Consider the following 14,244-nt stretch of genomic DNA (forward strand, 5'->3'; position numbering starts at 1 on the left):
TAGATACAAGAAAACCCTGATATAAAGACGGAGGGCCCATACTGGTTCCTGTTACTGGGCTATCCCCTCTCAACTCATTATTTCTTGATGGACAACAGCTAAGAGAGAAAGGAACACCTTCTCTTTTCCAACATTTGAATAAAAATTCTAATAGTCATTAGGACAGAATCATTTTGGATCATCTGCCTGTTTCTGAGTCGTTAATTGCCAAGGGAGTTGCTATGAGCTAACAGTCTCCAACCTGGCTTATTACCTAACCTGTACCAGTCACCAAGGCAAAAGAGAGGGTATTTTAATAATTGTTCTAAGCCAGTTAAGCCCCCACACCAAGAAACTTGAGATGAGATTGTAGCTGCTCCACAAAGAAAAATGCATTTACTTCTACCCACTCATGGATTATAAGTTTAAATCTCTACATTACAGAAAACATGGTTAAGTACAATTTTAGACCATCCCACCAGCTCTATTAAGCACAGTGGGGAATAGTTTTTATTTCTATATAAGAAAAGGCATCCAAAATAGAGTGTTCTTAATAGCAAGGAAGCACATCAGCATCCAGATTTTTCTGCATTTGCACTATCTCCATGCATCTTTATCTATTGACATCAACTTAATTTTATCTGTACTTTCTGTACCACTAAGAAGTCCCCAGGGGCTGAGAGGAAATTTTGAGAGCTTCTTTGTAGTTATTGTTGCTAGGAAACAGCATCTTGGTATCCAAGTGTTCAGGCGTTAAGACACTGTGTGAAGTCACTGGTTCATAAAGGAAAACCTTTGGTAAATAGGTTGTTTAGGTGTGAGTAAATTGATGTTCACTCTCTGTGGCAAAATGTTCTTGTGTAACCTTTGAATAATAGTGTATTTCTGGGCCTCTATTCTTTCTTTGGCTCCAGCTGCCATTATTGTTCCCATGAGAACTCAAGCTTCTACCTGAAATGGAGTGAGCATTCTTTTTTTCCCCTCAAATAATCCATAATTATCTCAGTGCCTTGAACACTAAGCCTAACAGGGTTTAGTTAAACAAAGTGCAAGTGGTCTTAGAAATAAAAACCCAGACTTTTTAATGCATGTTATTGAATTTTATTAAAATCTGCATTAATTGGTGCCATATTCTGTGTGTGTGTGTGTGTGTGTGTGTGTGTGTGTGTGTGTGTGTGGCATTGAAGTGTTCTGCTCTTTGGCCTTGTAAGGTGCCGTCTTGGTTTCACCTGATGGAAGGTGCCGTCTTGGTTTACCTGCTACCTATTCTCTTGAACTCCGAGCTCAACTGCTGACTTTCAAATCTGCCATAATTCCCTCCTATCATTTGAAGACTGGCCTGAGGTCGTCACATATTACCTAATTATTCATTTGGCTTAAAATTAACCAGTACTTTTTCCATTTCCTTGGATCCTAAGTCCACCTGGGGGATTTGTGAGCAGACTCATTTCAATCCAGAACTAAATCTGGCTTAAGAACAATACAAAAATAAAACCTTCCCTATAACCTGTCTGAGACAATATGCTTAAATTTCTAAGTAGCAAACTGCATTTTACTAATGTATTTATTCAACAAAAATGTATTTGTTGAGGGGCCAGGATATAACTCAGTGGTAAAATGTATATATCACATATATAAGATTTGATCCCATGCTCCAAAAATAACGTTTAATTAAATGTGAGTGTGAGAAAGGGAGAAAGAGACAGAGACAGAGAGAGACCGTATAGTTAGTGTAGAATGTATCTGTTCTAGACTTTCAGATACAAGAATGTTTTAATAAAATTAAGGAGGTTTTGTCATCAAAAAGTTTGTAATATAACTAGGACAAAGGAGATAAAAGTCAGAATCTAATGCAAATCTAAATAAACAGATGCAATATTTTCTGATAGAATATATGATGAAACTGACAAGATCACATAAGGAAGGTAGAAACACTCTAGGTTTTCCCCCAAAAGGGAACTTGATATAGAGCCTTGATTACAGAGCATGAACGGGAAAAGCAAGGGGGGTGTAGAATAAAGGATGTTAAGGATCAAAAGTCAAAAGCTGCTAATAGCCCTACGATGCAATCTCTGAGTCTGAGACCTATTCAAAATGCCATAACAGATGTTTCAGGAGTTACCAAAGCTGGTGCCACCTCTTCTTCAGCTGTGAGCACCTAAGACCACCCTAGTGCTCAGGCAGCAATCACAGGTAACTGTGGTCCAACCACACTGCCAGAATAAGAATCTCTTTTCCGGGGCTGGAGCAATAGCACAGCGGGTAGGGCGTTTGCCTTGCACGCGGCCGACCCGGGTTTGATTCCCAGCATCCCATAGGGTCCCCTGAGCACCGCCAGGAGTAATTCCTGAGTGCAGAGCCAGGAGTAACCCCTGTGCATCGCCAGGTGTGACCCAAAAAGCAAAAAAAAAAAAAAAAGAATCTCTTTTCCTCCTGTGCCCTCTCATCTTCAGCCAGTTCTTTTCAGTGGTGGCCCTTCACATGAAGTGATGGAGCCTGGGAGCCCTGCCACTGAGCCATCCTCTCTCAACTCACTATTTCTTGATGGCCAGCAGCTAAGAGAGATAGGAACATCTTCTCTTTACTGATATTCAAATAAAAATTCTGATATTCATGAGGACAGAACCATTTTGGATCATCTGCCTATTTCTGAATCATTAGTTGTCAAGAGAATCGCTATGAGCTACCTAACCCTGTACCAGTCACCATGGCAAAGGAGAGGGTATTTTAAAAATAGTTCTAAGCCAGTTAAGCCTCCACACCGAGAAACTTGAGATGAGATTGTGGCTGCTCCACAAAGGGAAATGCATTTACTTCATGTGCATTTACATCAGTGAAGTGATGGAGACAGGGAGCCCAACCCCACCAGTCCAGAACAAAGCAGAGAAAGCAGGATGTGAGTGCAGAAAGATCAATCAAAAGGTTAGCACAATCCTCGACACAGATTTTTGTGAAAATCTCTGGAAATCCCAAAACTGAGAAAATAAGTATTCCCTTTAGTGAAACTGTGTCCCAGTCTACTTTCTGTGGCAGAAGCCCATATGGCTAGCTTAAGCAGGAGATTTAATATACAGCACCTTGCATACTATCTATGACATTCAGGGAATCTATGTCATTGCCACCATCTTAGTTGCAAGAGAATCTGGGATCTGTAGTGTTGCAGTTTCTGAAGATCATAGTATATGGTTAAAGAAGTTAGTCCATACCTTCAATAGAATTCAAAATGGAGTTTTGTTCTGACATACCATTTTGTCTACCTTTATTTGTATCACCCAAACTTTGTCACCACTTGGCATATAGTACTCAGTGAAGATCTACTCATTGAATGAGAATCACATGTGTAAGCCTAGCTGTCAAGTAATGGTCAGTATCACAAAGTCAGCAGTCCTGATGAGGAGAAGCAGGAATGAAATCATCTCTACACTCTTATTGGATACTGAATAGATGCTGTAAATTTTGTGCATATGATAGACACAGGCATCTAAAACTTAATGGGAGTTAATCCTGACCTCAAGGAACTCAAAGCCTAGTGGGAGAAAGACGATGAGCTAAGTGAAAAATCAACATGGTTTTATACTTTGTTCATGACAAACAGAGTTACATTAACACAAGTTGATTGGCAGCAAAAGGATTTGACTAGTCTGTATTATCTGCCTACATGTCTTCCCCCACTCTGTCAGAGCTACCTAGTCACTTTATTCCTTTTGACCCAGTTTTACCTTTATTGAAATCTGAAATTTTTATGGTGTTCGTAAGCATACTCAGGGTGCCTTTATTAGTTCAGTTCTCTTGCTCACAAAGAGTTGCTAGTTGGACAAATAGCAGGAAAATATCCATTTCTGTTGTCATCACTCTGCCTTTATGCTATTCACCTCACAAGTTATTCCCTCTGGTAGACAAGACATCTCCACTCAACTGGCTAAATTCTCTGTAAAGCCATATCTAACTCCCTCAATTCAACAATTTTCAAAGATTTCATTTAGGCCACAAGATCCTGAAAAGTGCTCAATTATGTATTCCCTTGCATTTTCCTAGTGTCTCATGTGTTGGTCAACCTATAAAAGTACTCAAAACATGTGTATTATAATATTGAATATCATTTCCATTGACTTCCCTTGCCTGTTTAGAGGTGGTGATGTCTATGCCTTAGAGCACAGAACTGGAAAGATGAAAGAGAGGTTGGATCCAGAGAAACTATGATGGCCAGGAAGAGTTTGTTAAACCTCATGTTTATGCGCTCAGTAAAGGGACGTGAACCAGCAGGTTTCTCCAATGTGCAGCTCTAAAGTTGAATACAGAAACTGTCTTCTGTCAGCCCACCTTTTTGTCTGTCTATTAGAAATGCACCCCCCTCCCATCAGGGCCACCAAGCTCAGAAGAATAATGAGGTAAAAAACTGTACCATGAATTCAGACCTAAATTGGAACAAGGGCAGAAGTTCATATTCAGACTTTGAGCTTTATATAGTTCTTTCCTCCACTGAGTCTCTATGTAACTGGCTTAAGAGCTTCCTTTCTGACAAATAGTTCCAGCCCAAACATTCTATCGCCAACTTAAAGCAGTGCCATGAGTACTGTCGCTTGGAACAGGTCAGCTCTAGTGTATTTATTGTGAACTGTTAAGGGTCTAACAAGGACAGGGCATAAGGAAAAGATGGCTCAACACCAAGAAAGGTGAGCTAAGGGTAAGAGAGGTGCCAATCTAAAATCCAATCTCAAATTGTCAGGCCAGAAGAGAGCTTTAAATTTAGATTCCATTGTTTTTCCTCCTAAAGGATTTTTTAGAAATATGTTGTACTAATTTTGATTCCATCTCTCTTTATGAGAAAGCTTTTTCCATGCCATTTTACTAGACAGATGTTGCTGAGGCATTTTTTTTAATCACAAATAAAAAGTCCATGAGGAGAAATTACCCTTTTGTCTGGCATATGCTATTCTCCCAAACCAGCTGATTTGCTTTTTATCTCACAGATGTAGTGAATCATTTCACTGACTGGTTGGAGGTTGATAGGTCTTTTAAGACTCTGAAGAGAAACAGGTCAGTAGGGTCCTGGAATCTCATTTTCTTCTTCCCAGCAGGTCCAGGTTGACTTTACAGAAGCACGTGCATTCCAGAGTCTGAGTTCTTAAAGATCTGCCTTTCTGTCACTTTTTCAACCAGGATCTTGTAGTGTCACATAATCACCATATCACACATATATCCATCCAAGTTCATAAGAACACACAGTTAGTTACAAGGCCAAGCTCCTCTCTGCTGTTGGCCAGAGTACTTCCTGTCTACCTCTGACAAGCCTGTATCTCATGTTTATGTTAATTTGCATTTCCCTGATAACATAATATAGAGCATCTTTGGATTTGCTCATTTCTCTGTAATCTTGTTATCTTCTTTGGTGAGGTGTTTGTTAAAGTCTTTGGCTTTTTTAATGGGTCGTTTACTTATTGCTAAGGAGTGTTGTTTGATTATTTTTTGTTCTGGTTGTCTGTTCTGGAGCTACACCCACACCAGCAGTGTTGGGGCTACTCCTTGTTCTGTGCTCCAAGATTGATCCCAATGGTTGCTTAAGGTACCATGTGGTACTAGGGATCAACCCTGGGTCATCTGCAATCAAAGCACGTACCCCAGCCATTTGAGCTGTCTCCCTATACTTTGGGCTTTTTGAAAATCACATAGACAAATGTATCTTTTGAAAATATTTTATTTCAATCCATGAGTTGTCTTCTCATTCTCTTCAGATCAGATGATACCAGAGTCTCAGATGTTAAGAATCACAATCTTGCAGAGGCATGTCCAAAGTCAATTAGTTCTACGTAGTTCATTCAAAATTATGTAAATTAGGTAAAGAAGGTATTCCAGTCTCTCAGGCAGTAAGGATTAACTCTAGAAGTAAAATTTTTTTTATTCCTGTGTCTACAACTGAGATATTATAAAACGAAGTACTGTGTGTTGAAAGATTACCTTTGAAGAGAGAGTAAGTTCTTGGTCCAACAAAGATAGTTTAAAAAGAAAAAGAAAAAAATTAAAATATTGTAGTAAATGATAACTGTCAAAGATTGGAAAATTGACAAATATGAAGCAGTTGTGCAATCGATATGCTGAAGAATACAAATTCAAAAGACAGCCTTTTGCAAAGGAGTTAAAAATATTTAAAGAACCATGGGGCAGACCAATAGTACAGTAGGTAGGGTATTTGCTGTGCACTTGGCATCCCATATGGTCCCCTGAGCACCACCAGGAGTGACTCCTGAGCACAGATCCAGGAGTAACTCCGAGCAATGCCAGGTATGGCCCCAAAACAAAAACAAAGAAATATTTAAAACTACGAAGCTGACATTTTTATTTCCCTTTGGGGAAACAGGGAAATAGCTTTAAATGTCTTACATTCTTGCAGTGTCACGATGACAATCCTCTGGTATCCAAATTTTAAATATATCCTTTCTATCTCTTGAAAAAGGTATAGGTGGTTATAATCAAAAGTAGGTCAGCATAATGTCTACTTTATTAAAAGGTTACCTTTGAACACAATCCTGAGTCTAATTAAAAGATTTAATGCTTTTTCACTTGAAGCAAATATAAATATAAAATTAACTTAGAAAAATCTTTTTATCTAGAAAACAATGACAGATACAGCTTTTTCCTTGCCTTAAATGGTTTTTTAGATTTTCAAATATACTCATATATTCTTCGTTTGTAGGTTTCTCAATTAAATGACCATAACAGCTAGGACACTGCAGTGGAAGCAAAAATAAAAGCAGCAAGAGAAGGAAATCAGAGTAGATCCTTTTATGCACCCTATAGCCCTCTATAGTTTTGCCCTAAATTAATAAGTGTTTATCTAAGTGTAAAGTAGTATTAAACATTAACTTGGTTCAAAGCCTGAGTGACAGTACAATAGGTAAAGCATTTGCTTTGCATGCAGTGGACCCCAGTTCTACTCCCAGCACCACATATAAATCCCTGAGTCCTGCCAGGAGTGATCCCTGAGCACAGAATCACGAGTAAGTTGAGTACAGCTGACTGAAGCCCCAAAACCAAAAAATATATATATGTATATATATTTGTGTATATATGCATCATATATACTCATTTGGCTATTAAAACTTCACTCATGTAAGCTGTAATTAAAGAATATTAATATTTGTATTCCAAATTGATATTCACATGTATAGGTATATATGTACATATCTATATATTTCCAAAAATAAGTACACTTTTAATGTCTTGTTGTTAATAGGTCTGTACAAATTTGGTCTTTATACTCCGAGCGTTACATTTTCTGTTGCCAATTTAACAAACATGCTCAATTATTCCTGTTGCTAATAGTATTGTTAAATAATGCATGCTCATATTAATATCCAGATGTGTGGAATCCAGCCATCTCCCAATCTAACTCAAGAATGTCCATTGGTAGACCTAGTAAAAGTAAAGATGCTAAAAAATATTACATTGTATTGAATGACCAAATTATATGTCTTCAAAAGCAAAAACATCCATCCACCCAACCCAGCAGAAATAGCAAGCCACAGGAGACCTACATGCATCCTGATGATAGCAAAGTCATTTTAAAATCTCTTGCTGAGAATGTTTTTTCCACATCCCAGGCTGTCCTCAAAATAATTTCAAGATCAAGTGAACTCTACTGAGCACTGTTCTACTTCTTGGTTTCAGATGGCTATACCACTGATGACATTGAGTTTTACTGGAATGGAGGAGAGGCTGCAGTAACTGGAGTGAACAAAATTGAGCTTCCTCAATTTTCAATTGTAGACTATAAGATGGTTTCCAAGAAGGTTGAGTTCACAACAGGTGAGGATATTTCTTCAAAACTGAACTAAGAACACTGTGAAATAAAGAAGGTTTCAACAAGTGATGACCTAATTTTCTTTTTTTTTTCCTTTCTTTTATTTATTCTCTTAACTCAGGGGCATATCCACGACTGTCGCTAAGTTTCCGTCTGAAAAGGAACATTGGTTACTTCATTTTGCAAACCTACATGCCTTCCACACTGATTACAATTCTGTCCTGGGTTTCTTTTTGGATCAACTATGATGCATCTGCAGCCAGAGTGGCACTAGGTAATGAATTCCCCAAACCTCAGAGAGCTGGTAGGATTTATCTTCCAAATCCAATGTTTCAATTTCCAGTTGTTCCAACTCCAATTCCAAACAACCAATGTTTGGAACTATAGACAAGGGCTTCTCTCATAGCAAATAAAAAATACAAGATTAAGAGAAGAGTGTTTTAAAATAAACAGTTAAGTACAGAATTAACCTGTATGACATTGTATCTTTTAAGCATTTTAGCAAAATAAAAAATAATCTTGGAGCATATGCAAAGCTATATTAAGGCTTCACAGAGAGTATTTCAAAACTCTGTTTACAAAATTTTACTAACTTTGGAATTAGTTCCAATTTGCTTCCTGAATTTTACACTGGAAAACATTCAAATTGCATAATTCTCAAATGAATTTGGAGAAAGCTTAAAAAATATGATTTCATAAACTATTCACAAGTTATGTCAAATGTTGGGAATTACTATCTTGTGAAGATTAACTAAAGTTAAGTAATATTGATCTGACTCTTCCTTAAATATAATTGATTGCAGTTGAATCAGATACAGACACTTGTCACCTATAACAATGATATTACCAAGACAGGAAGTGGCTTCCTACTCGGGGGAGCTAAAGTCAGAATCAATCTTGCCATGGTTAAATGATTGCTGCAAACTGAAGGACTGTAACTGAGGCTTACAGGTCCTTTGTAAAGTTAGAAAATGTTCATCTCCGATGAATTTAAATGTGTGGGTCTGCCTTTTTTGATACTAAACCCATTACAGTTATCACTTTGGAACATAGACAGACAGACAGACAGACAGGTAGGCACACACACACACACACACACACACACACACACACACACACACACACACATACACCCCTCTTCTCAAAGTACCAAACTGAGTTAACTGATCAATATATTCTTTCATAACTAGAGTATAATTATGACAGTTTAACTATGCCCATTGATATTTGGCCCAGCGATGCCAGACCTGACATGTTTAGTGGAATTTTAATGGGAATTGAACCCATATCTGCTGGCAAAACATGCATTTCAGTACCTTGACTATCTCCCAGCGCCTCCTTCACCTTAAAAAAAATCCTCTCCTCATTCCTTTTTTAGCTATTGTTGTTGGAGTTAGGGGGTGCTATACCAATGCCATGTTGCATTGCTCACACGGTTCATTACGGTACTCACTAGGGAATTGCATTTCTTAGTAGAGCTCACACAGAAACTCACCAGGGGTCAAGCACAGGCCCCCAGTGCTGGCACATTTTATATTCTTTTTCAAATTTTTTACCTTATTTTAGGCACAGTGATTTACAAAACTTTTAATGATGCTGTTTCAGAAAATATTCTAGCACCACACCCTCCACCAGAGTGTTCACTTCCCTCCAAGTAGTTTCCACACGTTATTTCATGGGAGATCAGATGCTTTGTTGGGGCACCAGGATTCCCACACAGCAGAGCCTCTGGAACCATGCTTTGTGTATGTGGTGTCTCCAGGACTCAATTTAAGTCATGCATGCAAGGTCAGAAATTTTGTTCTTTGTAGGTATTTTATTTAATTTTATTTTTGGTCTACAATGCTATTAATAATGCTTTCTCACTTTTGGCACTGAGCTCCCAGGTCCCGCTAGCATTACTTAAGTTTTTCAGTGGTGACCACTTCCAATCAACCTTTCAATGTTTACTAAGGAATATAAACAGTTTATAACATACTACTTGAATATAAGAATGACTATGTTTAAGGGAAACCTAGCATTCTATCCACTGCAGGGAGGAATAGCTTTCAAGCTCATTGATTTGATTTATTTACACTTCTGTCCTCAAGGAGTAGGAACAGAAATGCGATTAATGAATTCGAAAATAAATTATGTGCTATGCACATTAGCTAGAATCATATTAGATTGCATTTAAATTTTAAATAAAAAATAAGACCATACCTGATAGTCACATCACTCAATTACACACCACCTTTACTGCTGTATGATAGTTCTGAATTTTTTCTACTAAGATCAAAGAACCTATCTAGTCTCATCTGAATGACAAATAGGTACTAAGATTTTGCCTTTTCATTCTCTAGCTTCAGTTTTCTCTGCCTACTGTTCTTCAAATTGAAAACTCTTTCGTGCTCCTATCTTTATTTTTAAGTAACTTCATAAAGTTTCATATCTTATCTTATATTTCTGCTTTTAACTGCCTTCACCTAACACTTTTTTGCTTTTTGTGCATTGGCTGGGTACCTACAGCAAATAACTCATCTCCTTCTGTTTACTCAGGTATAAAATGGGAAAGAGAAACCTGGCTATTATAACAGTCATGTCGAATTCAAAGTTATTATAAGTGCCCAAAACTATAACAGATCACAAATGTACAATATTACTATTCTAGCACAAATGACAAGAAATTTCAACTTCTTTTGTACTTCATGTTTCACATTCACTATTTATCACCATCAGCACAAGATGCTTATTGTTATTTTCATTAATGAAGTAATATGGTTTATAATAGTGCTAATATTTATAAATATGTAAGTTTATGTTCATATTTAATATGTATTAAACATAAAATGTTATGATATGTTAATGTTACATATCCACTACCAACGTGCCAATGTCCTTCCACCACTATCTGTAAGTCCCTTCCTGGCTATCCCTTCCACATTTCCCACTGCCAGTTAGTAAGCTCAGCAGCACAGAAACATTATATTATTTAAAATGCCATAATAATAAAATAGATAAAGCAAAATCTTCCTCCTGAGAGTTTGCTATCTAAAACTTCTTTAACGAATCCAAAGTTAAAATTTTTTAAGATAACTATTTCTGACTCCAGGGAATTTATTCACTCTAGTCGCTGAATTCAAAACATTTGGAGGTAATACAACATAATCAATAAAGGTAATTTAAAAATCTGAAAAACTAAAATATCAAGATTGTGTTATATGTAAAAATTACATAAAACAAATAGTGCAAATCCTCAATTTTCTTATCTCACCTTTTGGGTTGCTGTCTCACTATGCACCAAACAATTTTTGTAAAAAGTTATACTTTGTGATCCTGTATAATATAAATTCATGCAATGAAGCCATTCTTAAGATGATGACCAACTTTGAGCTTGATAGTGACTGCTGTGGGAATTATTATGACAAAGATAGATATAGGAAGGAAAGATGGAAGGAAGGCAGAAAAAATGTGACATGATGATGTGCAATCGTCCTATCAATGGGATTATGATATGCCTTTCCATCTACTTTCATTTTTTCTTTGACCTTTCTATTTTAAAATTTGGTTTTCAATTCTTGATGTATATTATTACCTATTCATGTGCTGTGCGACTGTCTAGCTACTGGAAAATGGGGGATCTGGGCAGAAGAGGCCCAGTCCCTATCCAAGCAGGCTTGGATATCTCAGCCCTGGGTCCTGGGTTCCTCTGCCAGTTCAAGATCCACATTATATTAATTTTCTATGACTGGTCATTCTCTTTTATAATATTGATTTCAATCATAACCATGTATATTTTTGGTTTTGTGCCACACCCAGTAGTACTCAGGGGTTACTTCTGGCTCTGAGCTCAGGAATTATTCCAGGATGTTACTGGGGGACCACACAGGATGCTGGGATTAAACCCGAGTGCAAGGCAAGCGACCTGTCCATGACACTATCTCTCAAGCCCCTAATCATGTTATTTTTTATGTGACTTTATTTCCCACCAGATGACTGCTTTCAGGACAAGAATTATGTTTGCAATAGAACTATGAACCAAGAACGCTAAGGCAGTATGGGATAGAACCTTTGAGATACTGGTGGGAGGATCTGAAAACTCTGGGTGGTATGCATGATAGAACAGCACTGCAAATATTAAACAATACTATCCATAGATTTGCAATCTATGATACCTCAATAAAAACTGATTGGGGAAAAAATTGGATCATGTTGTTTGTTTACTGACAGCAGTCCCTACGCCAAGCATAATACCTAGTAAGCATTCAGCATGTTCCAATCAAAAGTGATTTCATTATCTTTTTTGAAACAATTTCTTTGAAGGGCATGGGCTGAAATCTCATAAATTAAACTTAAAGTTAAATTCAAACTACATCACCCACTTTCTTTTAAAGTTATTGCAAATCTTGTATCTTTCACACACATCCATGTACCCTGAGAGAAGAAATTCACCAAGTTACCGGGATTTCCGCAAGATGGGAGCCACAGACCCAGGGTCTATTAAAATCCTTCATTTGGAAGGTGAAAGAAATCACAAAAATAACTTAGATATCAGGGAGATAAGCAGCCTGAATGTGTGATATCATCATGAGCTTCGAAAAGAAAAAAATAAGAATGAATGAAAGTGGCATTACTGGAAAACAAAGCAAGGGAGATAGGGTGGAAAAGTTAGTCACTGGCAAAAACCTTTAGTATGATGGAAAAAAGAGGAAGACATGAATTTCCTCAATTAGTTTGTCTCCTTTGACTACATCCAAAGTCATCCAAAGAAACTGCCCCCGGCACCGTGTAATCCCATCAATGGCCAACATCCAAAGACTATAAAACCAGGCTCCCAGAAGCATGTGGCCACGAACACCTTATAGCCTAGGAGAACCTGGCAAGCTACAGAGAGTTTTCCTCCACACAGGAGAGCCTGGCAAGCTTCCCATGGCATATTCATATGCCAAATACAGTAACAATGATGGATCTCATTCTCCTGACCCTGAAAGAGACTCTAATACAGCACTGTTGGGAAGGACAAGCAAAGAAAGGTTGCTAAAATCTCAGGGCTAGGACAAATGGAGACGTTACTGGACCCGCTCGAGCAAATCAAGGATCATTGGGATGATAGTGATGATAGTGATAGTGATTCATGCGCTGTATCAGGAGTCTACAATATTTGCAACAAACTTCACCCCTTTGTTTCTAACAATTGCTCACACTACACCATAATTCTGGGGGACTTAAAAGAAAGTGGCATCTGTCCTCTATGACAGTGTTTTTCAACTGCCATCCACATTACCAATGCCAGTCTACAGAAATTTCCTGCCAGTTCACACAAAAAATTAATTCTAATTAACATATGCCATAGCTGTACCATGTAGCAGTATTATTACAAATATTAATATATACATATTCCAATTGTAAATGGTGGTTTTCATTTTGTTATTTATTTGACTTTTTGGGTCACAGTAAGCTTGATGCTCAGGGCCTACTCCTGGCTCTGCACTCAGGAGTTACTCCTAGAAGTGCTCAGGGGACCATATAGGATGCCGGAGATCGAACCCACGTTGACCGAATGCAAGACAAACACCATAGCTGTTGTACCATCTCTCCGGCTCTGATTCTCTTTCTGTATTAAATATCCCTGAGATTTTTATCCTATCTTCACTGGTCTGCAGCTGTTTAAAAAAAAATGAAAACGAAAATCACTGCTCTAAGTCTTAGAAATTAAAAGATAAAAAGTGTCTTCAGGATCAGGTAAAAAGCTCAGAAATGATGATGCCTTATTTTGAGTGGGTATTTAGGACCCCCAGCACCAGCACCAGTGGGTCCAAGTAGAGCCTAATCACCTAATAATCAACTTTCTGGCCCTACTGGCGTTGTCTTGTTGGAAGTCCTGCCCAGACCCTCTGGCACTGCTTGAGAGCCCCCTGCCCTTCCACCATCCCCTTCAAAAAAAAAAAAGAAGACAAAGAAGAAGAAAAGTGCTTTCAGGTAAACTGAGTCTTTCTGTTTCCTAGGAATTACCACAGTGCTGACAATGACGACCATCAGTACTCACCTCAGGGAGACCCTGCCAAAGATCCCTTATGTCAAAGCAATTGATATCTACCTGATGGGCTGCTTTGTGTTTGTATTCCTGGCTTTGCTGGAATACGCCTTTGTAAATTACATCTTCTTTGGGAAAGGACCTCAGAAAAAAGGAGCTGGCAAACAAGACCACAGCGCCAATGAAAAGAACAAGCTGGAGATGAATAAAGTCCAGGTAATGTTAACTGTATATAATATTCTTATAAAACAGATCGCAAAATGGGCCCCAGCGCTCACATAGCAGAAAAAGAACTTAAGCAAGAGATTTATTTAAAATTTTATTTATCATTTCTAAGAACCCACTATAATCCTTTCTGTCATCATTTTTGTATTCTAAGTTAATTTATTTGTGTTCTAAGTTTCATTTTTTTCCTTTTGCCATTTGTTTGTTGTTTTCTATTTCCTTTGACTGT

At 37.7% G+C, this 14,244-nt stretch overlaps 1 protein-coding gene across 2 annotated transcripts in view; it reads left to right on the forward strand.

Annotated features, from left to right (window-relative positions):
- GABRB1 (gamma-aminobutyric acid type A receptor subunit beta1) overlaps positions 1 to 14,244 on the forward strand; it is a 373,240-nt gene that overhangs the window by 342,709 nt on the left and 16,287 nt on the right. For both annotated transcript variants that reach the window (XM_055139472.1, XM_055139473.1), the window contains 3 exons: positions 7,645 to 7,782; positions 7,899 to 8,051; positions 13,762 to 14,006. In XM_055139472.1, the coding sequence (XP_054995447.1) occupies positions 7,645 to 7,782; positions 7,899 to 8,051; positions 13,762 to 14,006 (536 nt within the window). The remainder of the gene's footprint in view (positions 1 to 7,644; positions 7,783 to 7,898; positions 8,052 to 13,761; positions 14,007 to 14,244) is intronic.

This window comes from Sorex araneus, chromosome 5 (genome assembly GCF_027595985.1).
Source record: "Sorex araneus isolate mSorAra2 chromosome 5, mSorAra2.pri, whole genome shotgun sequence".
NCBI lineage: Eukaryota > Metazoa > Chordata > Mammalia > Eulipotyphla > Soricidae > Sorex > Sorex araneus.